This window comes from Hemitrygon akajei, chromosome 11, assembly GCF_048418815.1.
Source record: "Hemitrygon akajei chromosome 11, sHemAka1.3, whole genome shotgun sequence".
Taxonomy (NCBI): domain Eukaryota; kingdom Metazoa; phylum Chordata; class Chondrichthyes; order Myliobatiformes; family Dasyatidae; genus Hemitrygon; species Hemitrygon akajei.
Window position 1 is genome coordinate 47,583,212 of NC_133134.1, and position 25,174 is coordinate 47,608,385.

The 25,174-nt window shown below is 40.9% G+C and overlaps 2 protein-coding genes across 3 annotated transcripts; one reads left to right on the forward strand and one right to left on the reverse strand.

Annotated features, from left to right (window-relative positions):
- Window positions 1-451: 451 nt before the first annotated feature.
- snrnp25 (small nuclear ribonucleoprotein 25) lies at window positions 452-20,235 on the reverse strand. 2 transcript variants are annotated; one of them, XM_073060778.1, is made up of 7 exons: window positions 20,088-20,235; window positions 17,165-17,375; window positions 15,872-15,962; window positions 11,698-11,803; window positions 8,401-8,475; window positions 4,529-4,589; window positions 452-2,233 (listed from the first exon to the last, which is right to left on the reverse strand). In XM_073060778.1, the coding sequence occupies exons 2-6, from the start codon at window positions 17,351-17,353 to the stop codon at window positions 4,532-4,534; spliced, it is 519 nt and encodes a 172-aa protein (XP_072916879.1). In that variant the 5' UTR covers window positions 17,354-17,375; window positions 20,088-20,235; the 3' UTR covers window positions 452-2,233; window positions 4,529-4,531. The 2 variants fall into 2 exon arrangements, with proteins under 2 accessions (XP_072916879.1, XP_072916878.1); XM_073060777.1 differs by having other exon boundaries at window positions 20,063-20,200.
- A 1-nt stretch (window position 20,236) lies between these two features.
- Window positions 20,237-22,993, forward strand: polr3k (polymerase (RNA) III (DNA directed) polypeptide K). Its single transcript, XM_073060779.1, has 3 exons — window positions 20,237-20,383; window positions 21,194-21,281; window positions 22,541-22,993. Exons 1-3 carry the CDS (start codon window positions 20,273-20,275, stop codon window positions 22,666-22,668), a joined length of 327 nt encoding a protein of 108 aa, XP_072916880.1. The 5' UTR covers window positions 20,237-20,272; the 3' UTR covers window positions 22,669-22,993.
- The last annotated feature ends 2,181 nt before the right edge of the window (window positions 22,994-25,174 follow it).

Genomic DNA, 25,174 nt, shown 5'->3' on the forward strand with positions numbered 1-25,174 from the left:
TGGGATTTCTTTGGAATAAGTTAAGTCTAAGAATATTATGAGTCATATTTAACTTAACATGCTTTATCATAATTTACATCTTTACTTGTAAAAAAGTGATCATCAATATAGTAATATAGTTACGCCTATAATCTGCCTAAGCATGACATAAATCTTGTGAATACTTTGAAGAATATATACCATTTTATATTTCAATAACATAGTAATTTTTAATTATTTTATACTTTATGTAGATACCACATGTTTTCCAGCCTTTGAATCATCAGATGTAATAATTCTAAATGTGTGATTTAGAATCAAAGTGGGGAGAAAATGTTGGATTAGGTGGTATAATTGTTATTTTCTTTGCAGTTTAACAATTGTCTGCTTGTATTTTATATAACTACTGTTACGTATCCCGTAACTGGATCACTTACCAGCAAAGATAGAGAGGTCCGCTGAAGTCTGATGGTACCATTTTTAAACGTTTTATTTTATAAAGGGGCACAAAAGTAAGGTTAATACAAACATTCAGATAACATACGTCGTCAATACTCAATCTAAAGCACAGGTATAGTAATAATCAATAAGAAATAAGCTCTATCGTTGTCTAGGGGTAAGGTATATATTGTCCGCTGTATATCTAAAAGTCTCTTGCGGTCACTGCAGTTCCACCAGCTGCCGTCTTTTGGGGTGTCGCGGTGGTGCACTTTTGTTGGAGAGAGAGAGATAGAGATTGAATCAAACAGTTACCCGGCGGGTTTTTTCCAACCTTTAGGAGTTCGATCCGTCAGAGTCTCGTTGGGGAGGTGGCCGTTCACTTGTGGCCTCTCCGGTAGCTAAAGCCATTCTTTCGTGGTGAGGTCGCCAATCCCAAGCAAGGAAAAGACGCACACGAACCCCCCCACCGGCTGTCGCTATTAAACGCTGTCACAGGATTTCTAGCGTGTCTTCTGGTGCGTCTTGGGGGCCGTCTTTACAACCTCTCTTTTATCTGAACTCACGGGGTCTCAGATGTCAATCAGGTTGGGATGATGCAATCTCTCTCCATCTCTCCACCCACGTTGCCCTGAGGGTATACACGTAGTACAGTTCCCAATTCACAAAGGTGTCTCCACGAGACAATGACCACAGTCGCCAGCTTTTGCCTCGCCGTGAAACGAGGGACACCACACGTATCTCTCTCTTCTCTTGGGTCATTGACCCCCCCTTCACTAGGGCTCTGGCGATTCTCACAAAGGAGGGGGCTGGGATCATAACACTACCTATATACATATACCTGCTCAGTATGTCTCCTAGTGATCACAGTATGTATTTGCAATTGTTCAGTCTGTTGCCTAGTGGTTACAGTTCTTTGCATGATTCTGGAAGGTTTTGATATTGCATATTTGCATATGGGCTATTTGATTGGTCAACTCTTATCTACAAATCTGAATGGAATATCTATGGGTTATAAGAAGGACTGAACACATTGGTGCCCCATCTTCATTTCCCTGCTTCTTTCTCTTCACCGATAGACTCTGCTTCTCCCCATTTCCAACTCTGTTCTATTAGTGCTTAATAAAATTATCATGAAGCAACAAATTTTATGCCTCTCCCCCGACTTTTGAAAGAACCTTAAATCAAAAACATCAGAATCCAACAGCTTTAACCCAGGAAAGACTGTTCTTAATCTGTGCATGTCTAATCAAATACATCTTACATTCAAACGAAATCAAAATATTGGAGACCGCTGCAGAAATCCTAGCCAGCCTTTTTTCACAAATGGGTTAATTATAACCTGCAGCCCACATATTGACTTTAATAAGAAGAATGTCAAGAGGGATCTGCTTCATTTCAAGAAAGTGTCATGTAATTATTGATAGGGAAACTATGTTTTAAAATGTGATGGAATCTCAAATCCAGTTTTGCCCCCAAGATATAGACAAAGCAAGAACAGTACACTTCATGAAACTGTGGAGAGAGGTCATCTGTATATTAGAAAGTAAGATTTTAAGAAACTAATTTTTTTAAAAAACCTCAATAATTGAGACTTTACTTGCTGAAAAACAGTCCGTGCAAGAAGATTCATTACAAATGGGACAAATCAAAAAATCTTTCTTCACTTAACCTTTAATATTTTAACAAATAATCCAACTCTCTGTCCACTTCTTCTTTTCATAATTTGATAGAAGAAATAATTTTGTCAGTAGCAGCTATGATCTGCTTCATCACCAATGAAAACAAATTACTTCTGATCATGCGCCATCCAGATCTAAAATGAAAGGCATAATAAAGAGTTGTTGTTTTAAAGTAGCTTCCAACTCTTCCCTCCCCCCCCCCCCCCCCACCAAGTAATTAAAAATGCTCCCCAGTGGAGCTCATAATACTTTCTACTGGAACCAAAGGGGCTGTCAATGATAGCTACATGGAGTTGTTATGTATTTCCATTGAATCTCTTGTCACCAAGGAAGAGAAACCTCACTTACGTGAGATACCTCCCCACTAATTCCTGCTAACATCACAACACAATGTGTAAATTGACACATTGAGTCTAATAATTTGTATTTCACCTTCTTAATCCCACTTCTACCATACCCAATTTGTATCACATAATGGCACAACAAAAGCCCAAGCAATAAGGTAATCAGCTTAGTACATCCTATAGAACAGAAAAAGAGTTGGGGGTGGCTGTAGGTTGCATCAGGACACTGACAGGATGAAGTACAGGGCTGAGAAGTGCCAGACATGGTTCAGCCTGAAAAAGTATGAAGTGATTCATTTTGGAAGGTCCAATTTACAGACAGAATACAATGTTCGTGACAGGATTCTTGGCAATTCCCATGCAGGTTGATAGGTGGTTATAAAAAGTGTGTGATGTGTTGGATTTTGTTAGTCAGACATTGAGTTCAAGAGTCACAAGGCAATGTTGCAGATTTATAAAACCTTGGAATACCATGTTAAGTTTCTGGTTGCATCATTATAGGAAGGATATGGAAGCTTCGCAGAGGAAATTTACCTGGATACTGCCTGGACAAGAGGACATGTCTTATGAAGATAGGTTGAGCAAGATAGGGGCTTTTTTCTGTGGAATGAATGAGAATGAGAGGTGACTTGATAGAGATGTACAAGATAAGAGGTATAAATCGAGAGGATAGCCAGAGATCTTTCCCCAGAGCAAAAATGGCTAAGACAAGGTCATAAGTTTAAGGTGATTGGAGGAAAGTTTGGAGGGGATATCAGGGGCAATTTCTTTACACAGAGAATGGTGGAATGCCCTGCCAAGGTTTGTGGTAGATTTAGATAAATTAGTGGCATTTAAGAAACTCATAGATAAGCACATGGATGTTATAAAAATGGAGGGCTGTGTGTCAGGGAAGGGTTAGATTGATCTTAGAGTAGGTTAAAGGGTTGGTACGACATTGTGGGCTGAAGGACATGTAATGTGCTATAATGCAAAGAAAGTGAGAGAATAAGGCTGAAAAAATAAATCAGCTATGCCTGAATGGCGGAGTAGACTTGATGGCCTAAATCTGCTCCTACATCTTATGGTCTTAGGTACAATGATTGTGCAATTTGTTGCTGATACTCCAGTTCACTTCAATGGGGATTTTTGGTTATCATACAAGGATACAAGTGTTGCAGGAAATGCGGGCATTGTGTTTAATTGTTCTGCAAGATTATGCAATTGCTGGTGTCTGGAGTAACAAACAACATGCTGAAGAAACTCAGCACGTCTAGCAGCATTTGAAGCAGGGTTTCAACCGAAAACATTGATAATTTCACCCCCCCCCCCATCAAAATCCATTAAAATGCGTTTGTATTTTCCTGAGCAATTTTTGTAATTGGATTACACTCTAAATCCATCTCCCCCAGATAATACCGGTCAACGTGAACCGCTGGCTGATAAAAATGCGCATCTGCACAGACTGCATTTACTGAGCACTCTGTCACAACTAGCCAAATCAAACACTACTCAGCCAAATGTTCAACCTCCCTCCTGGATGCTGATTCATCACCATATTTGATATAACCCACAACAGTGGTGTCATCAGCAAACCACTGTTGGAGCTGTACTTAGCTACACAGTCACTGGTGTAAAGCCAGGAGAGCAGAGGGGCCTAAGCACATGTTCCTGTGGTTCTCGTGTTCTGACGGATATTATGGAGATGTTTTTGCCAATCTGAGCTGAATGGGGTCTGCAAGTGAGGAAATCCAGGATCCAATTGCACAAGTGGGGTATTGAGGCCCAAGTCTTGGAGTTTACTGATTAGTTTTGAAGGGATGATGGTGTTAAATGCTGAGCTGTAATCGATAAAGAGCATCCTGATGTATGCATCTTTGCTGTCCAAATGTTCCATGGTTGTGTGAAGAGCCAATGAGGTGTGGACCAGATGCTTTGGTAGGCACAATAACTCCTTTGAGACATGAAACATTGACAAAACCTCTAGCCAAGGACTGCTTTCTGATAACTATTTGAGTAAAATATGGCAGAGATACAATACCTTAAAAAAGCTTTCTCTTATTACATGCAAAATAAATGTTACACATTCATTGACAACACACCAACCTTTTATTTTTTACGGAGCTTCTTTATGAAGGTTACTTCATCTCGATTCCTTATTCCGTAACTAGAATGAAAAGTGTGCAGTTGAGTTTTTTTACTAAGCATGCTAGGAAAACTGAAGAGCCAACTGAAACCAGTAATGTACTATGTAGTATATTGTTCCTTCTTAACAATTGTTACATTCATTGTTAGCCTTGGCTTCTGTGTAACAAAATAAACACAAAGGCAGGATTGGTATTAACCCTATAAACTTTAGTGAACAAAAGAGGATTTTCTACTAGTATTTCAAATTTATTTAATTAAGGTTAATGAATAACATTCAACTACTGATCCAGTCACACAACATCAAACTACAACAAAGTTCAGCTAACATTTCTTTTCAAAGTTTATGAACAAGTCAGCACCAACCTTTAAACGTCACATCTAAATTTTACCCTGATGCATTTTATTCTACCCGTGTTCCCATCATCTCCCAGCCCTTTACAACTCTCCCAGTCATCTACACACAATTTACTATGACCAACTGACCTACCAATCCACGGCTTTATATGTAGGAGGAAACCTGAGCACATGGGGAAAAAGTCATGTAGAAAAAGTCGCAAGGAGAATCCACAAACTCCACAGGAAGTCATGATCAAAGCTGGGAAGCAATTGTTCCACAAGCTGAGTCATTTTGCCACCTACCTCAATTTGAGTCCAATATTTGATTTGAGTCATCTTGGTGAATCATTCATGCATATGATAGATGTTTATTCTATTTTAGACAATCTGTTATCACATCTCTTATCATTTAATAGCCACTTGACAATATTATCCACATGGAAACAATGGGACAAATAGACTTGACATTGAGCGAGCCACTATGAGATGTAACAAGGAAACTGCACTTTGGCAGGTTTGAGATTGTGCAAGCCATTAGAACAGTGGGAATGCCAGTCAGGACATTGGACAATGTTGGGGAGGGGGTGGGGAACGACCTAGCAGAGGAAAGCCACAGCATTCAAACCTCTGATACTGAGTCTGGCTCTCTAGCTCAGAAAGGAAGGAAGGAGAGGAGGAGAGCAGTGATGGTAGGGGATTCGAAAGTTAGAGGAACAGACCAGAAATTTTACGGACATGATTGCATGTTGACTTCCAGTGCTAAGGTCAGGGATGTCTCAGATTGGGTCCACAGCATTTTTAAGGAGGATGAGCAACCAGATGTTTTAGTATGTATTGGTACCAACTGCATAGCCTGGGAAAGGAATGAAACCCAGGAGAGAGAATAAAGAGAGTTAAGTAGGAAACTGAAGGTGTAGCAATCTATGGATTGCTGTCTGTGCCACATGCCAGTGAGGGCAAGAAAAGGATGATCTGGCAGGTGAACGTGTGGCTGATGTTTTGGTGTAAGAGGCAGACATTCAGATTTGTGGATCATTGGGATTTCTTCTGGGAAAGGTATGACCTGTACAAAAGGGACGGGTTACGTGTGAACTTGAGGGGGCCCAATATCCTTGTGAGTAGGATTGCTAGAGCTGTTCGGAAGTGTTTTAACTAGTTTGGTAGGTGTATGAGGACCAGTGTTAGGTCAGAGGAGGGGGACAGTTGCTATAATAGTAGATACAAATTGTAGAGACTGTGAGGAAGGATAGGCAGTGGAAAGGGCATAATTTCACATGGAAGGGGTGAAATGTGGCTATTTTAATGAGAGAAGTATCAGAAACCAGAGCAATGAACTGAGAGCATGGGTCTGTATATGACCATTATAGAGACTTGGCTGTCACAAGGGCTGGAATGGCTGATGGATGCTCCAGGGGTTAGATATTTCAAAAGGGACAAGGAGGGAGGTAAAAGACATCATTGCTAAATCAGGGATAGTATCATAGCTGCAGAAAGGGTGGATGGATCATCTACTGAGTCTGTGTGTGGAAATCAAAATCAGGAAGGAAGCAACCATTCTAGTGGAAGTATTCTATAGAACCAACCCCTCCCTAATAGCAACAAAGACACTGAGGTGTGAATCGGGAGGCAGATTTTGGAAAGATGCAAAAATTGTGATTGATGTCATTAGTACTTCAACGTCCCTAAAATTAGGGGGCATGGGATCCAGGGAAATTTGGCTGCATGGATTCAGAACTGGCTTGCCCACAGAAGATAGAAGTAGATGGAACATATTCAACCTGGAGGTTAGTGACCAGTGGTGTTCCACAGAAAATCTGTTCTGGAACCCCTGATTTTTATAAATGACTTACATGGGAAATGGAAGGGTGGGTAGGTAAGCTTGCAGATGTCGTAGGTTACCAATCCTCATAGAGGGATCAGAAGTGGATAGAGTGAGCAGCTTCAAGTTCCTGGGTGTCAAGATCTCTGAGGATCTAACCTGGTCCCAACATATCGATGTAGTTATAACGAAGGCAAGACAGCGGCTATACTTTATTACGAGTTTGAAGCGATTTGGCATATTGACAAATACACTCAAAAACTTCTATAGTTGAACCATGGAGAGCATTCTGACAGGCTGCATCACTGTCTGGTATGGGGAGGGGCTACTGCACAGGACCGAAAGAAGCTGCAGAAGGTTGTAAATCTAGTCAGCTCCATCTAGCGAACTACAAAGTACCCAGGACATCTTTAGGGAGCATTGTCTCAAAAAGGCAGCATCCATTATTAAGGACCTCCAGCACCCAGGGCATGTCCTTTTCTCACTGTTACCATCATGTAGGAGGTACAGAAGCCTGAAGGCACACACTCAGCAATTCAGGAACAGCTTCTTCCCCTCTGCCATCTGATTCCTAAATGGAAATTGAAGCTTTGGACACTACCTCACTACTTTCCTTAAATATACAGTATTGTTTTCACACATTTTAAAAAAAAATCTATTCAATATATGTAATTGATTTACTCATTATGTTTTATTTTATTTATTTTTTTCTCTCTGCTAGACTATGTATTGCATTGAACTGCTGCTGCTAAGTTAACAAATTTCACGCCACATACCGGTGATAATAAACCTGATTCTGGTCACATGGGACATCGACTGGATGGAGAGGTGAGCTGACAAGTGGTAGTTGGAGCTCAATCCAGAAAAGTATGAAATTATTCATTTTGAAAGGTTGAACTTGAAGGCCGAATACAGTGTTAATGGCAAGATTCTTAACAGTGTGGGTGATCCGTGGGATCTTGGGGTCCAAGTCCATAGAACATCAATAACCCAAACTTTCAGTAATGCCTCCAGTCCTCCCTTCACCACTTCCCATCCCCTTGTCCCCCTCTCATGTTATGTCTTTGCCCACCCATCGCCTCTCTGGTGCTCCTCCCCCACCCCCACCTTTCTTCTTTCTTCAATGGTCTTCTGTCTCTTTCACCAATCAACTTCCTAGATCTTCGTTTCATCCCTCCCCCTCCAAGTTTCACCTATCGCCTGGTGTTTCTCTCTCTCCCCTCCCCCCACCTTTGAAATCCGCTCCTCATCATTTTATCTCCAGTCCTGCCAAAGGGTTTCGGCCCGAAATGTCAACTGTACTTTTTTCCATAGATGCTGTCTGGCCTGCTGAGTTCCTCCGGCATTTTCTGTGTGCCACTCAGAGGGTGGTGTGGGTATGGAATGAGCTACCAATGGAAGTGGTAGACATGGGTTCAATTGCTAACATTTGAAAGCTTGGATAGGTACACAGATAGGAGGTGCTTGGCAGGATATGGTCCAGGTATAGGTAGATGGGACGATGCAGAAGATCAGGCCAGCATGCACTAGATGGGCCAAAGGGCCTGTTTTGTGCTATGGTGCTCCATGACTTTATAACTTTGAGCTTTATTTTATAAAACACTATTATAAAAGAACTCACCAAGGATCAGGCACACGAGGAAAATGGCATAGTGTTAAATTTATTCATACTTACTCTTTGAGTTTCATTTTATCATCAGCTAGCTTCTCTCCATTAAAAGTCAGATGGTATGTCTGCCAGATATATTTCCTAAAAACACAATGAAAAAGCATCAAGAAAACTCCAATTCAGAATGAAATATTATGATAGAATTCACTGCTTTCAGTTCTTCTTCTACATGCCAACAAGATTATATTAAGCAGCATGAAAAAAGAACGTTGCTCTTCATTTTGTTAATTATACAAAATTAGATAAATGCTGAAAAGAAAAAATGAATGCACAGCCATGAAGAATGTACAAAGAACTGGTCAGATCCTTCTCTGTGGGCTAAACAGCTATTTTCTTTGTGTGATTCTATGAAATGATTTTTCCTGATTCAAGCTTTCATATGGAATGCAGTTTTAAACACATGCAGTTCCCTGGAATGGGTAGGTTCCAATTACTGAATATTATTAAGATAATTTTCTGAATCAGAACTCATATCATAGCTCTCAAGAGGAACAGGAATGTATGGTCACTTATTTATGTGAAACAATGATGGTGTTTTTTTTTTACCCGTCACTATAATCTACAGTTACTAACGCCTCAGCCAAAAAAAAGTAGTGTTCATATTTTCTCACCTATTCCAAATCTTCTCTGAGGCTTCATTGGTCAAAACAACTGAAAACTCTGCATTCCTTTAAGTCGGGGGATTCCAAGTTATTATGCCTTGGAGCCTTACCATTAACCAAGGAGTCCATGGACCCCAGGTTCTGAACCCCTGCTTTAATAAGCCTCATTTCTTTAAAGACTTTCTCGTAGCTTTGATCCGTGCCTTCTTCAACAATTTCACATCCTTTTCAGACAGCAGCGCACATTAGTTGCAATGCTTTTGCTGTGGTCTACCAACTTTTCACATAGAGGTAATATAGCTTCCTCATTTTTATATTCTGCATTTCTAATTTTAAAGCCAACATCTAATATGTTTTAATGGTAGCATTAAGCAGTCCTTCCACTGCAAATATTTGTAAATATCCACTGGTTCTTCTGTTCTTTATTCTTCATTGAAACGGTACAGATTAAGCTTGCATTATCTCTATTTCAACTTGCAATTTTCTCTGTAGAATTTCATTTGCCAAATACTCAGTCATTTAACCAAGTTAACCACATGCTCCGAAAGTCTGGTCATGATATTTTTCACTCTTTATTCTCCTTTGAAGTTTCACATCATCTACAAATTTCAAGTCAGTCACATATAACTGTTACATACCCCGTGGGTATCTTGAGACTGTCACATGACCATTATGTAATTGAGTCTCTGCTGAGCATGATGTAATGGTCTTGTGATGGTGGAGTGATGTAATTTTCCCGCCAGTGAGAGGTCATGTGATGGCCTTTTTCAACAGGTATAAAAGGGGAAAGCCTTGCTGTGACGCAGGTCAGTTCATTGTTTAATTCGTCAGTGACTCTGTTATGCTGCGTATTTGTCTCATGATGCAGTTTTGTTTTAAAGTGAAGTTTTACTTTCTGCCTCAAGTCTCAAAGGTTATTGCCAGCAGAGTTCGCCACAATGCTGCCAATTTTGATTCCTACCCTTGCAGTCCAGTCGGAGAGTGAAGATTTACTGAAGTGTGGAAAACCCGAAGAATCGAGTAAAGTTGGTGTTGTCGGCGGTAATACAGGATCGCCCTTATTGAATCCTCATTCGGAAGAGATAATAACCTGCATCTGAGATAGTCCCTGCTATAAGAGCAGAAAGGGCTGGAGCAGGGTTATTCACCAAGGAAGGTCAGTGCCTTTAAGAAGTTTTAACTTCCTTCGTCGTAAATCCTTCGAGCACGGCATATTTCGGCTGGGATCAGCAGTAACTTCACATCGTCGAGGAACTTGTTACTTCAGGAAAGTCTCTCCTAATTGACTGTGTAAATCATTTGGACGTTCGCATTTATTGCTTTAAGAACTGTGTTCACATTTATCGCTTTAAGAACTGTTCAAGTTGCCGTATAGCTGTTAACTTCCGGTTAAGTTAGTCATTTGTTTACTTTTGGGTTTTTTATTGAGCAGTGTTTAATAAATGTTTTATTTGTTTATAAAAAACCTGGCTCAATTCTATATTCATTAATGCCGTATCATAATATAACAAAAACAAGTGGTCCAGATGTTCAATCCTAAGCAACCCACCAGTCTTTATTTTCTATGTCATAGTCAATTTTGTAGCCTTGTTACAAACGTCTGTGACAAATATTGTATGTGGTAGTTTATCAAGCAACTTTGGAAAGTCCTTGCATTAAGCAATATCTTCACCTACACTCTTCTTTAGATGATCAACAATCTCAATCAAGTTGCTAAACAAGATTTACCCTGCTTTTTTAATAAATTTTCACCCAAGAGTCAGGGACATGGACATGAGAACATAAGATTAAATGCTAGAGATGTCAACCATATCCTCACATCAAATTATGACAAGTTCCCTCCAGTGGTAGTTGTCTTCAAAGTCTAAATATTAAGTGTGTTTTTAGGCACAAAGTTAGAAAGTATTCAAGTGTTAAAACTTTCTAGATTCAAATCACTCTTATGATATTCAATTTTGAATCAGATCTGCATCTATTTATTAATCAATATATGAAAGTGTAATATTTAAAGCAAAGGTTTTTCAAAGCATGATCTGAAATGGGAATGTGTAGTAGGATTTGATTCTAATGCAGCAAGAGGGATTGTGTAAATGGGCAAAAACTTCGGCACAGATATGATGAGCTGAAGAGTCCATTTCTATGGATTCCTAATGTACTGGCTTGCAGATTTTATTTTCAGCAATAAGCAAATGTTTTTGAGTGGTCCTTTAAAGATTTTTTTAAATTACAATTAGAGCTATTTTGGGAGCAATTTGCACCCAGATCGCTGGATACTCCAAAGCAGGCTTGACATTTGCAACATTGCACAATTGATGATAATATTTAAAGGTCAGTCCATTTTTCTCCACATATTACTAAACAAATTTAAATATATAATCCTGCAATGATTTTTGTACTGATTAAGGCTCTTGGCCCAAAACGTCACCTGTTTATTCCTCACCATAGACGCTGCCTCACTTGCTGAGTTCCTTCAGCATTTTGTGTGTGTTGCTCAAGATCTCCAGCATCTGCCAAATCTTGTGTTTATAATTCTGCCATTACTTCTTGAACAGCTCATATGGTGATATTTATACTAGTGAGAAACTGAAATACTTTAGGCAAGACTTAAGTGACAAATATCATTAATTTCAACATGTCCTCAACGATAGATGTAGGTGCATTGCTTAAGAAATTAGCATAGTAAATGGCAAGGAATAATTACCAGCTAATGTATTGTGTTCCTCCTTCTCGTTCTTGCTTCAGTTGGACATATCTCTGAATAGCTTTCTTCAAATCCAAGACAGTTTCATTTTGAATTACAACAACAGCTGAAAAGAGAAGGTATGGATTATGTGGTCGTGTAACATATACATGTCAGGGAGGTGGTATGGGAACCTGTCAACCCATATCCAATGTTAAAAACAGATTATTCCCCTCCACCATCAGATTTCTGAACAGTCCATGAACATTACCCCTTTGGTTTGCACTATTTATTTATTTTCGTAATTTATAACTTACAGTAATTTTTATATATTGCACAGAACTGCTACTGCAAAATAACAAATTTCACAACAGATATCTGAAATAGTAAAACTGATTCTGATTCAGAATATTGGATTCCAGTTAATTGGGCCATTCGTTAATCAGGGAATCAGCTCACTTAGGACAATTCCTAAAAAACAAAAACTAATCAAGAAAATAGCTGGGATTCCCTTTGTTTAATTGGGACACTAAACTGCTTAAATGGGACAGGAGACTGTTGCCGAAGTTTCCAATTAACATCAGTCATGTACGCTTGTGTGGCCAGTTAGATGCTACACTGTGCTTAGAACAAACAGATTTTAAATAGTGTCAGTTGTATATGTGTTTGTGTTCAACAGCAGTGAGAGTTGGCGAGAAAAAAGTAAGACAATTCAGAACTGTTTTGCTCACAAGAATTCAGGCTTGTAGATGCCAGAAATGGTCATGAGTGAAAATGAAATGATTTCACTATTTCAACAAGCTTGCAACTATGAAGAAGTTGAAGGTATTGACAATCATCTTGAATGTTACAATGAAAATGAAGATTTGGAAGATGAAATTGTCAAAAGCATTGTATGAAGTTAGTCCATTATCTGCACTAGGTTTCTGTGCTGATTTTGTTCATTTAGAGTCAATCAAAAGACACAGCAGCATACTCAGAATGAATTCCATGAATTCCTCCATCGATAACTACGAGAAGGGGGAGGAATCATTACGACATAAAAGCAGATTTCAGCCATTTGCCCTAAAGAGTTTCCTCTGCCATTCTATCATGAATGATTTATTATTCCTCTCAACTTCATTCTCCAGCCTTCTCCCTGTAACATTTGACACCCTGATTAAACAAGAACCTGTCAGCCTCCACTTAAACTTACCCAATGACTTGGCCTGCACAGCCATATCCAGCATTGTATTCCACAGATTCACCACCTTCTGGATGAAGAAATTTTTCCTCATCCCTGATCTAAATGGATATACCTCAATTCTGAGGTTGTGCCCTCTGGTCCTAGACTTCCCCGCAATAGGGAACATCCTCTCCACATTCACTCGATCTAGGCCTGTCAATATCGATATATTTCAATGAGATCTCTCCTCTTTCTTCTAAACTACAGCAAGTTTCAAATGCTCCTCATATGCTAATTCTTTCATTCCTGGGATCATTCTCTTGAACCTCCTCTGGACACTTCCCCACGCTGGCGCATCTTTCAGATCAAGTTCAAGTTTATTGTCATTTCAACCATAAACTGCTGGTACAGTACACAGTAAAAACGAAACAATGTTCCTCCAGATAAGGGGCCCAAAGATGGTCACAATACTCCAAGTGCAGCCTGACCAATATCATATAAAGCATCAGCATTACATCCTTGCTTTTGTCCTCTCGAAATGAATGCTAACATTGCATTTGCCTTCTGTACCACTGTCCTTCTACCAAAGGTCACGACCATGCGCTTCCCTTCACTATGTTCCATCTACTACTTTGCCCATTTGCCCAATTACTCTAAGCCTTTCTGCAGACACCCTGTTTCCTCAACACTACCTGCCCTCCACCTACCTTCATATTATTCACAGTTTGGCCACAAAGCCTTTGTAATGCTCTGATTAAGATTTCCACTGCTATGCTGTAGGTGTTTTATTTCAGCAGTTTTCTGCAAAAACAGTGTGCTCTGTTGGTAGAATGATAAGAAGCCCAGCTGTTCAATTTAGGAATGTCGTGTCAGCCAATCAGAATGGTGGGATCTGAAGGTTCTTGAGAGAGCGAGGTGGAAAGAGTTTTGTGACAGACAGTAGTCTGGTTTGGGGTCTTTGGGTGGGAGCTGCAGAGTGGGACAGAAGGGAAGATGCTGTAGAATGCTGTGGGAAGGGGAGTCCCCGTTGCAAGAAGTGCTTTGTGCAGAGGAATGGCTCCAAGGAGGAAGGGCCAATACTCCTGAGAGAGAGCCAGTTTGCTCAAGATGGACTTCGAAGTAAGTTCGGACTGTGGCAGCTGCTTTTACGCAAAACACGGGTTCGGTGCCGTGAGCAACGGTCATACCCAGCGTTGGAAGAGACGAACTCCAACAGTCATATGAACATTTAGACTGGTTTAACTATAATGGGTCCTTTTATATTTTTTCCTTTTCAATCTTTTTTCTTAATAACTGTTTTATAAAGTTGAAATCAGTAAATTTACTTTCTTTATAATTTTATGCAGCGTACAATCTGTTATTTCTTGCCAACCGATAATTGCGTATGGGCAGTACTTAGACAGCATTTGCTAAGATTGCGGTTTCTTTCACAACATTCCTATTTGGTTGAAACCCAAATCCTACTGACCCTAAACATATTGTTTATGAAAGGTGGCATACTCACCACACAGTCACATGGCTGTTAGCAGAGTCTGTTAACGAGCTGAGTTTGCATACAAGCACGATGAGAGGGCTACACCATTAATTCCTAACTTACTCCTTATGGGTGGCGCGTATGTGTTTTTTCCCCTCAATCTCGGGTCCTCCACCAGAGGCCTGGGAGCTTGAGGGTTCGGTGCAGTATCCTTGCTGTTCATAGTAATGCTGGACCGAGATCTCAGATACTGTTCCCAGGATTTCTTGGAGCCACTCTCCCAATCCAAGTGTCACAGCTCCAAGTGCTCCCATCACCACTGGGATTATTCTGGCTTTAATCTTCCATATCTATCTGCTCTTTCAAGCCCTGGTATTTCTCCAACAAATTCTTCCTTCCTGATGTTACTGTCATTCAGGATTGCCTCATCTATCACTATCACTTTCTTCTGTTCCTTGTCCAGTGTTACTATGTCAGGTTGGTTGGCCAGTACCTGCTTACCAGTTTTTATCTGGAAGTCCCACAGGATCTTAGCTCTGTCATTCTCCACTACCTTCTCAGGTGTTTCCCATTTGGACTTGGGAGTGTCCAATCCATACTCAGCACAGATGGTCCTGTACATAATTCCTGCAACTTGGTTGTGCCGTTCAGTGTTTGCTGTCCCTGCCTGCATCTACGTGCTGGATGGTTTCAGCAGGCTCTTTGCACATTCTGCATCCTGGATCTTCTCTAGTGTGACAGACCGCTGCTTCTATTGCTGTTGTGCTCAGCACCTGCTCCTGTGCAGCCATCAAAAGCAACACCTCCAGCTTGGTGGCAATGATGCCTGACAGGAGCTTCCATGTTGCAGACAGGCAGGTTATCGGCCAGTAGATTCATGGTGTTACTCTTAGCCAGGGATCTAACACTTCTGCACATTACTGAGGTAATTTTATGTATTGCACCATACTGCTGCTGTTGCTGCAAAAATCTAGTTTCATGACATACGTGAATGACGATAAACCCGTTTCTGATATGGGTCCCTTTTGTGGACTGAGAATGGGAAGGGGGAGGGAGCAGGAAGCACTCAAGAGACATTCTGTACTGATCAATAAACCAATTGTTTGGAAACAAATGTCTTTGCCTGGGGTCTCGGGCTAGGTGTGTCTGGGCCCACTCTCCCCCCCCCCCCCCCCCCCACATCCCTCCCTTGGTTCTCTGCCCTCGCCATTCCCAACATGTGGGAGGGGGGAGAGATTTATGAAGCAGATTGCTAGCAAGGTCGAGCATAGTTCCTTTCTTCTGTACAAGAGCTAGGTAGTGACGATCACCCTTCATATAATGGACCACTGTACTCTGTTCCTTCAATTTCTTTGCTTTTTAAATGAAGATGGGAATGGAAAGGTAAACAGAAATTAACCTTACTCTCTGATTTACAATTTGAGCTCCCTAGGATTCACTCATAGATAGCATTTTCACCTCAACTTACCCCAGAAGGTTTAATTTTCAGTAACAAGACAGTTATTCTCAACAAGTCACAGCTGTAGGCTTAATAATAAGGAAAAAAAAACACTTACGCATAATTTCACCATCTCCTTTCTTTACTTTCACAGTCATTGCCTGCCCATATTCAAGTGCTATCTGTGAATTTATCTCTTCCAAAGTAACCTGAATAAAAACACAAGTGACGTTATCAATAACAATAATGACTTTACTTCAATAGGAGTTTGAAGAGATTTAGCATGTCACCAGATTCTTCCAGAGTTCTACAAAAGGTACAACACTAAAGAATGTTCTGACTTGTGTATCACGTTCTGACCTGGTACAGAGGTTCCAGTGCACAGCATTGCAAGAAGCTGCAGAGGGCTGTAGACTCAGACATGGGCACAACCCTCCCTGCGATCAAGAAGGCAGCATCCATCATTTAAGACCGTCACCATCCAGGACATACCCTCTTTGCACTGAGCGTACCTGTAGCTTGAGGAAGAGGTACAGGTACACTCTATGTACAAAAAATTGCTTCTCCCTTCCACCTTCAGATGTCTGAACAGTCCTGGAGCCCAAGAACACTACCTCATTATTTGTCAGTTGTACTTTTTGTAATTTATAATGCTGTTTAGGTCTTGCTCCTGCCACAACAAATGTCAGTGATAATAGACCTGACTCTGATACGTCACCTCCTTCTTCACCACCATTCAGGACTGCAAACAATCCTTCCAGGTGAGGCAACACTTCATCTGTAAGTCTTTCTGATTGTTGACTACTGTATCTACACAGCAAATTTCATTATATATACTGAGACCAAACAACTGTGAAATCCATGACAAACCCACTCTGATGCCATTTTCCCAAAGTGTTCTGCTGTAATTCTATGCAAATATTATGTCTGGGTAATAAAGGTTTAATATGACTTCTTAACTTTTGGTTTCTTTTCCCTAATTATAGAGCCAAGAATCCAGCTTGTCCTGATATACTTAATAGTATATTAACATTCTCAACTGAAATTTTTTTAAAGTAACCAAAATACTTTATTGAAATACATTTTATTTGTAGTTTCCCTTCATTGCTTTGGGTTTTTTTTAAGATCAAATTTTTTATCACTGTATCTACCGAGATTACTGAATTTAAACTAAATGTGCTGGAGACAATTTTGTCTTTGTAGCCAATACAAAGAATACCTGTTGCACATTTTGTTAAAATCATGTTCTTCAGATACTGCTGTTTTAGTCCATAATAAAGATCATAAAGACACCTATCACAGTTCAGCAGTAACAACAAGATTCCCATCCCCATCATAAAAACACATTTTTGAATTTAATGATATATTAAAAAGGCTGAGGTTAGGTCTTGATGCTTTTCAAGATACACACCTGTACAGGCAGATCACACAGCAAAGGATCCTGAACTATCATAGCCAGACCTTCCTGAAATAGGTCCAAGATTTCTGCATGTGATAACTCTTCATCCTCCTCTGCTGCTTTCTCTTGACTATAAATTGCAACAGCTTCTTCCTCCTTAATGCTGACGGATGGAGATTCCTTCTTAATTTCATCAGTCATCCCAAATCAGCAGCTCTTCAAACTGGATCAGAAAATCTCCAAAAAGTTAGCATTTTTCCAAATAGCCATACAATTCCATTCTTCCACATATACAGCAAACATACAGAACTAATCACGTTAACTTTGTTAACTTGGTATAAATGTTGTCATTTTAGATAGATAGATAGATACTTTATTCATCCCCACGGGGAAATTCAGCATTTTTTCCAATGTCCCATACACTTAATGTAGCAAAACTAATTACATACAATACTTAACTCAGTAAAAATATGATATGCATCTAAAATCACCCTCTCAAAAAGCATTAATAATAGCTTTTAAAAAGTTCTTAAGTAGTTTACTTAAATACATTGAGTCCTAACCCCGGCACTTTTAACATATTTTACTCCTGGCGGTTGAATTGTAAAGCCGAATGGCATTGGGGAGTATTGATCTCTTCATCCTGTCTGAGGATCGATAGCAACCTGTCGCTGAAACTGCTTCTCTGTCTCTGGATGGTGCTATGTAGAGGATGTTCAGGGTTTTCCATAATTGACCGTAGCCTACTCAGCGCCCTTCGCTCTGCTACTGATGTTATACTCTCCAGTACTTTGCCCACGACAGAGCCCGCCTTCCTTACCAGCTTATTAAGACGTGAGGCGTCCCTCTTCTTAATGCTGCCTCCCCAACACGCCACCACAAAGAAGAGGGCACTCTCCACAACTGACCTATAGAACATCTTCAGCATCTCACTACAAACATTGAATGACGCCAACCTTCTAAGGAAGTACAGTCGACTCTGTGCCTTCCTGCACAAGGCATCTGTGTTGGCAGTCCAGTCTAGCTTCTCGTCTAACTGTACTCCCAGGTACTTGTAGGTCTTAACCTGCTGCACACATTCTCCATTAATGATCACTGGCTCCATATGAGGCCTAGATCTCCTAAAGTCCACCACCATCTCCTTGGTCTTGGTTTTTAATGAAATCAAATGTTGTTTTATTCCCTCCCCCCCCCAACCAACCAGGTATGAACTGAGGAATGATTTATACCTAATTTGAACTTCCAATTCAATCAGTCTAAATCAAAAACCCGGGTAAAAGTAAAGGAACAAGTGGTTGCTACAGTGGGAGTGAAGGATCATTGTGGGTCTTACATATTTTCACACCCTCTGCATTGTGTAGAACTGGATTTTTCTCCTTCTCTATGTTGGTCTGCAGTCTTTCTCTATTGGTCCTCTCCCTGAATTTCATAGGAGTCCAATGCCATCTCCATCTCATTGTCTCCAATGTTAATGTCTGTTGTTTCACTCTCTCCTCCATTGCTTGAGTCCTCTTTCCTCCCCACCTGTCCTGTCATTTGTGTGTTTGTTCATTCAATTTCTGTTCAAGAAAATCCCTTTCTCTAACCTCTTTCCTCCTCCTTTCAGCCAACCTTCTGCTGCACCTTCTCTGTTCTTTCTCCAGTGCCTCTTACTTCCTTTCTCCCCTTTTTACTCTCGTTGTCCATACCTCATTCCCTCCCACTTTTTCCTTCCTACTACCATCTCCACTCCCCAGTTCCGTTCATCATTCTCCCATTCCTGTTGTCTCTCCCTCCTTTTTCCCCGCTATTCCATCTATCTCCCCTATTACAGTCTATGTCATCCGTTGTTCATTCCTCTCCTACTCACTCCTCCCCTCTTTCGCAATTTACCTTCCACATTTGCCCTCTCCTACTCTGCCTCCTCATAATGCCTATCTATTCTCTCTCACTTGTCCCCTTTCACCTTTCTCTTTTTTTCATATCACATATTCCCCACCCCACCCAATACTCTCCACTTTCTGCAGGGATTGTTCTCTAAATGACTCCTTTGTCCATGTGCTCCCTCCCCACTAACCTCCCTTCAGGCACCTATCATTACAAGTGGGACAAGTGCTACACCTGCTCCTTCACCTCCTCCCTCACCATCATTCAGGGCCCCAAACAGTCCATCCAGGTGAGGCAAAACTTCACCTGCGAGTCTTTTTGAGGTCACCTACTGTATCCAGTGCAGTCCACATTGGTGAGACACATTCCATCCATCTGGTGCACTCTGCACCTCCTAACCTTCCAGCATTCACCTCCATCATTAATCAAGCAACGATTTCTAATACATATTCCCTCAACTAATCTCAAACTTCCCATGACTCCATCCATCCTTCCTCCAACAGCCGTCCTCCCTTTTATCCAGTCATCTACCCTTTCCTATCAGATTCCCTCTTCTCCAGCTCTTCATCTCTTTTACCTACCAGCTTTCCAGCTCTTTACTTCACCCTCCCCCACCTATCACCCTGTACTTCTTCCTCCCCTCCCTCCATCCATCCATCTTCTTGCTTTAAATTCTCTTTTTTTCCCCCAGTCCTGATGAAGGGTCTCCACCCGAAACGTCGACTGTGTACTATTTTCCATAGATGCTGCCTGGCCTGCTAAGTTCCTCCAACATTTTGTGAGTGTTGTTTGGATTTCCAGCATCTGCAGACTTCTCGTTTGTCCTCTGTCGAATCCTCAGTTTTCTTCTACCCGCCCCAAATCTCCTCCTCCTTTGTTCTTCTACACTCGACTCTCCTCACCCCATAACCTTTTTTTACCCTCCCCTCGCAGCCCAGCCTTTACTTTTCCTCTTCTGCATCCCCAACCGCTCCCACATTTTTTGCATATATTCTTCACCCCGTCAGTCCTTCTCGCCACTTCATCTGACCTCCCGTCACTCACCATTTGCAAAGGACAAACTACGCACCTCCAAACTCACTCGTGAGAGTGGAATAAAACCATATCCACCACTGCACCAGGTACAAGTGCAACCTTTAAGCCTCTCCGGCGGATCTGTTCGTCGAGAATCCAGGCCGTGCGCCAGCATGGGACGGAACTAATATCCGTGCACGTGGTTCGCCGGAGGATGCAGTTTGGAGGCGCACTGGGACAATGTTGCTTTTCTGTCCGACGTGCGGGAATGTCCTGATCGTAGAAGAAGGACAGAAGTGTTACCGGTTCGCCTGTAACACCTGTCCTTATGTCCACAACATTACTCGGAAGGTAAGGCAGGCAAGGGTTTTGGGGTAGTTAAGAATAAGAGGAATTGGGGATGTATGAAGTGTTGGTATGGGAAGGGGGGTGGGGGAAGAAGAACTGACAATGGGACCGATGGGGCAATTGTTGGGAAAGGGGGGAAAGGGAAGATGGATAGGGAAGGGGAAGAGGGGTGGGGGAGTGGGGAAGAGAGATGAGAAGGAAGTAGAAGAGGGTGGGGAAGAGGGATAGGGGAGGGAGGAGGCAGGAGAGGAATGGAGAAGAGGAGTGGAAGGGATGTGAGAGGGGAGGGAGAGGAGGAGGCAGGAGAGAGAGCATGGAGGGAGGGGGAAGGGGTGGGAAGAAGTATGAAAGCGGAGGGAGTATCTGGGCGGAAGATTGAGGGGCGGGAATATGTGGTGTGTGAAGAGAAAGCAGAGGGAGGGAAATGGGATGTGCAGGGAAGTGATATTGTGGGGTGACGGGTAGTATTGGAGGTGGGGGAGAGAGGTGGCATTGTTGGAAAGTGGTGGAGAGAATAGAATGGGGGAGTACTGGGGTGGGCAAATGGAGGTAAGTGAACTGGAAAGGAACAGAAGAGGTGAGAGAGGAGTGGGGATAGGGAGTTGAGAGGAAATAAGGAGACTGGTGAATTTCAGATTGATTTAAACTTTAGCCCACATTCTATTCATGGGTTTAATATGTAGCATAGAGGTTTGGGGGAAATGCTGCATTAGAAGTGCTGATTTGTGATTGAGGCTTTATTTGTACTTCCTCTGATTTAGACTACGCTTACATGTTGAACGATGTTTGTTATATTGCTTGTTTGTTTTGAAGGTAACCAACAGAAAATATCCCAAGCTGAAAGAAGTTGATGATGTTTTAGGTGGTGCTGCAGCTTGGGAAAACGTTGACTCTACGGCAGGTATGACGTGCTAACAAAGTCATATTTGACATGAAGAACTACAATAATTTTATTGTGGATATCCTAAGTTTTAACAGCAATTCAGAAGGAATGCTGCTACATACATTGTAGCTAGATGATGTTTTAGTATTTTTATTTGAATATTTCTAAATCAATTTATTCAACAAAATTTAATTGTGTTGACTTTACATTTGGATACTTGTACATTCAGTTAATGGGCGTGTAGATTTTTTTTAAATCTCCAAAATGGAAAGTTTAATCTATCTATGTTGGAGATCTATTTCTTTTCAAGTTTTTCATTCCTGAAATTTGACAATTTAAAGTTGAATGCTATTTGTTCAAGTTCTATTTAAATATCATTTCGAATAATATAGGTTCAATATTTAGTGGCTATAGCCACCTTCCAGATGTTATGTTAAATCTCAGGTAGGATGTAAAATATCATAGCTCAAGAGCATGAAAATTCATTTAGTGTCTCGGTAATATTTATTTCTCAATTTATACCACTGAGAAAAAGAACTGTTGACCCAGCTTTGTTCCTGAGCTTTCTTCATTTACTTAGCATGGCCCTTCTGGTCCTTCAAGCCTTGCTGCCAGCAACCCCAAATTTAACCTAGTCTATAGGACTAATCATGGGATAATATGCTATGACCAATTAACCAACTAGCTAGTTGTCTTTGGACTGTGGGAGGAAACCAGAGGAAACCTGCATATTTCATGGGGAGGATGTACAAATTCCTTAAAGAGGATGCTGGGATTGAACTCCAGACTCCGAAAAATCCTGAGCTGTAATAGCATCACACTAACTGTGGTGCTATCGTGGTGGGCATATATCGGCTGCTCCGCTGTAGCCAATAAAAGAGTGATTATTATTTGTTGAAACACATGAACATGTAAAGTGTTAAATCATGTTTTTTTTCCCTTTATTGCAATGAAGGAAAAGGGTGGGGAATTTTGTGCTTGAGGCTTTCTACTTGTACTCACATTCTTCTATTTATATGTTTTGCAATCTTTTCTCTAGGATTTTCATGTTAGAGATTTGCATTAACCCATTCCTCCCTCTAATCCTTTTAATTTACTGGTCAGTAGGTGAAGGATAATTTGTTTTGCAATTACATCGATAGAATCATGTAAGGCTTAATGATACAGAGTAATGATACTTCTGTATCATTATTCATGCAGAAGTAGATGAGCTTCAACTGCTGAACATAGACTTTATTTCTTTAAGAAGATTAATTTTCTCTCTCCATTTTATGCAGAACCATGTCCCAAATGTGAACATCCTCGGGCATATTTCATGCAAATACAAACCAGATCTGCTGATGAACCTATGACCACATTTTATAAGTGCTGTAACCCAGGATGTGGACATCGGTGGAGAGATTAAAATTGCTGCATGGCAGCTACAGACTAAGTTTTGAAAGAATGCATTTTTAGTTGTACCAAAATGCTTCTGCAGAAAACTGAACTTACAGCAATAATTAAGATATCTGATAATGTTTATCGAAATTCATTTAAGTTGTAATTCAATGGTCGTTAGGCCATTTTAATCTGCAATTGTACATAGTAGCTGACAGTTTTTTTTCCCCTGATACTTCTACATGTATTTAAGTGTCTTTCATGCTGTTTTCCTCACTTAATTGAGTGATTTAAATTTATTTGAAGGATCCCGATATCTTGTTAAGAATTACAAATGGAAAAAGTCAAACTTCTGATGTTGTATTGCATACTTTCTTTGTGATGATCACTGGGTCCTGCATAAAATTGAATTTGGAGTCAGAATGGAAGAAATGTGTAGCCCAGATGCCAGCCAAAAAGTAAACTACTGAGATTCATTAGCTATGGCCTTGAAGATTATGGCTCAAGTTCTTCCAAAGAGTTTAAATGTGCATGTTTCAACCTGCAAAGTTAAAGTTGAGTTTATTGTCGTATGCACAAGTGCAGTGACAGACTTATGGCAGCATCACAGGGATACATCTTGTAAGCAGCATTCATGAGAAAAATTAATGTAAATTATACACTAACATAAAACATTAAAAAATCCATTTTAGTATTGCTAGACTATAGTGATTACGATCTTGCTGATTGGTTCAAGAACTGAATGGTAAAAGGGCAGTGGCTGTTCTTGAACCTGGGGGTGTAGGACTTCAGGCCTCTGATGGTAGCTGCGAAAAGATGGGGATCGTTGATTTTAGATGTTGCCCTCTTGAGGCAGCACCTGTAGATGCTGTCAGTGGTGGGGAGGGTTGTACCCGTGATGTATTGAGCAGAGTCCACTACTCGCCGCAGCTTCATGTGTTCCTAAATATTTGCATCATAATGCAACTGATCAAGATATTTCCAACAGTACGTTGTATGAGTTTGTTAACAGTTCATTAATCTCCTAGTAGGGTAAAGATGTTGCCATGCTTATTTTAGTATTAGTTAATTACTTTAATGATACAGTGAAAAGCTTGTGTAGCATGTTGTTTATACAGATCATAGCACAGTGCTTTGAGCAACAATAAGGTAAAACAGTGCCAGTGCAAAGTAAAAGCTACCCAAAAATGCAGTGCGAGTAAATGATAGTGTAAGGTCATAATAAGGTAGATTTTGAAGCCAGGAGTCCATCTTATACAAGAGGTCTGTTCAAGAGTCCAATAATATTAGGGTGGAAGATGTCCTTGAGCCTGCTGGTGTGTGCTTTTAGGCTTCTGCATCTTCTACCCAATGGGAGAAAGGGGTAGAGATAATGTCAGGGGTAGGTGGAATCTTTGATTATGTTGGCTGATTTACTGAGGCAGAGAGAAGTATCGAAGGTCCATAGAGCGGAGGCTGGTTCCCATGATGCGCTGAGCTGTGTTAACAATTCTGCAAATTTTTTTGCGGTCAAGTGCAGAACTGGCCGCAAAGACCAAGACCAAATAATCTTCTCCAGTGCATCAATAAAAATTATTATGATTGATGGGAACATGCTAAACTTCTTTACCTCCCCTGAGGAACTAGAGGCATTGATGAACTTTTTATGGCCATAACATCAACATGGCTTATCACATCTATGTGATGGCCCAGGAAAAATCATCCAGTATATTAACACGCAGGAATTTAAAGCTTTGCCTCTCTTCATTGTAATTTCATCCTCCCCGTCCTGAAGACAACAATCAGCCCTTTAGTTTTGCTGCCGTTGAATGAGAGTTTGTCTATAACAGAGTTCAAGTCAAGTCACTTTTTTATCGTCATTTTGACCATAGCTGCTGGTACAGTACACAGTAAAAACGAGACGTTTTTCAGGACCATGGTGCTACAAGAAACAAAACAAAAACTACACTAAACTACAGACCTACCCAGGACTGCATAAAGTGCACAAAACAGTGCAGGCATTACAATAAATAAACAAGACAATAGGCACAGTAAAGGGCAGTAAGTTGGTGTCAGTCCAGACTCTGGGTATTGAGGAGTCTGATGGCTTGGGGAAGAAACAGTTATGTAGTTGGGTTATGAGAGCCCAAATGCTTCGGTGCCTTTTCCCAGATGGCAGGAGGGTGAAGAGTTTGTATGAGGGGTGTGTGAGGTCCCTCATAATGCTGTTTGCTTTGCGGATGCAGCGTCCAAGTAAGCCAAATCATCACCATCTGTGATTCATCCAACAACAGAAGTGTTGATGAATTTGAAGATGACATCGGATCTGTTCTTAGTTGTAGAGTCATGTATGTATAGGAAGTAGAGCAGGGGGCTAAGCGTGCAGTCTTGAGGTGCCTGTGTGCTGATGGTCAGCAAAGAGATGTTAACCAATTCTCACTGATTGGGGTCCTGCCGATGAGGAAGTTGAGTGGCAAGTTGCAGAGGGAGAAAGCTGCATTGATGAACATCAGCCTGCAGTGCAAATTCCTGTTGTCTAGATGGTTCACAGCAGA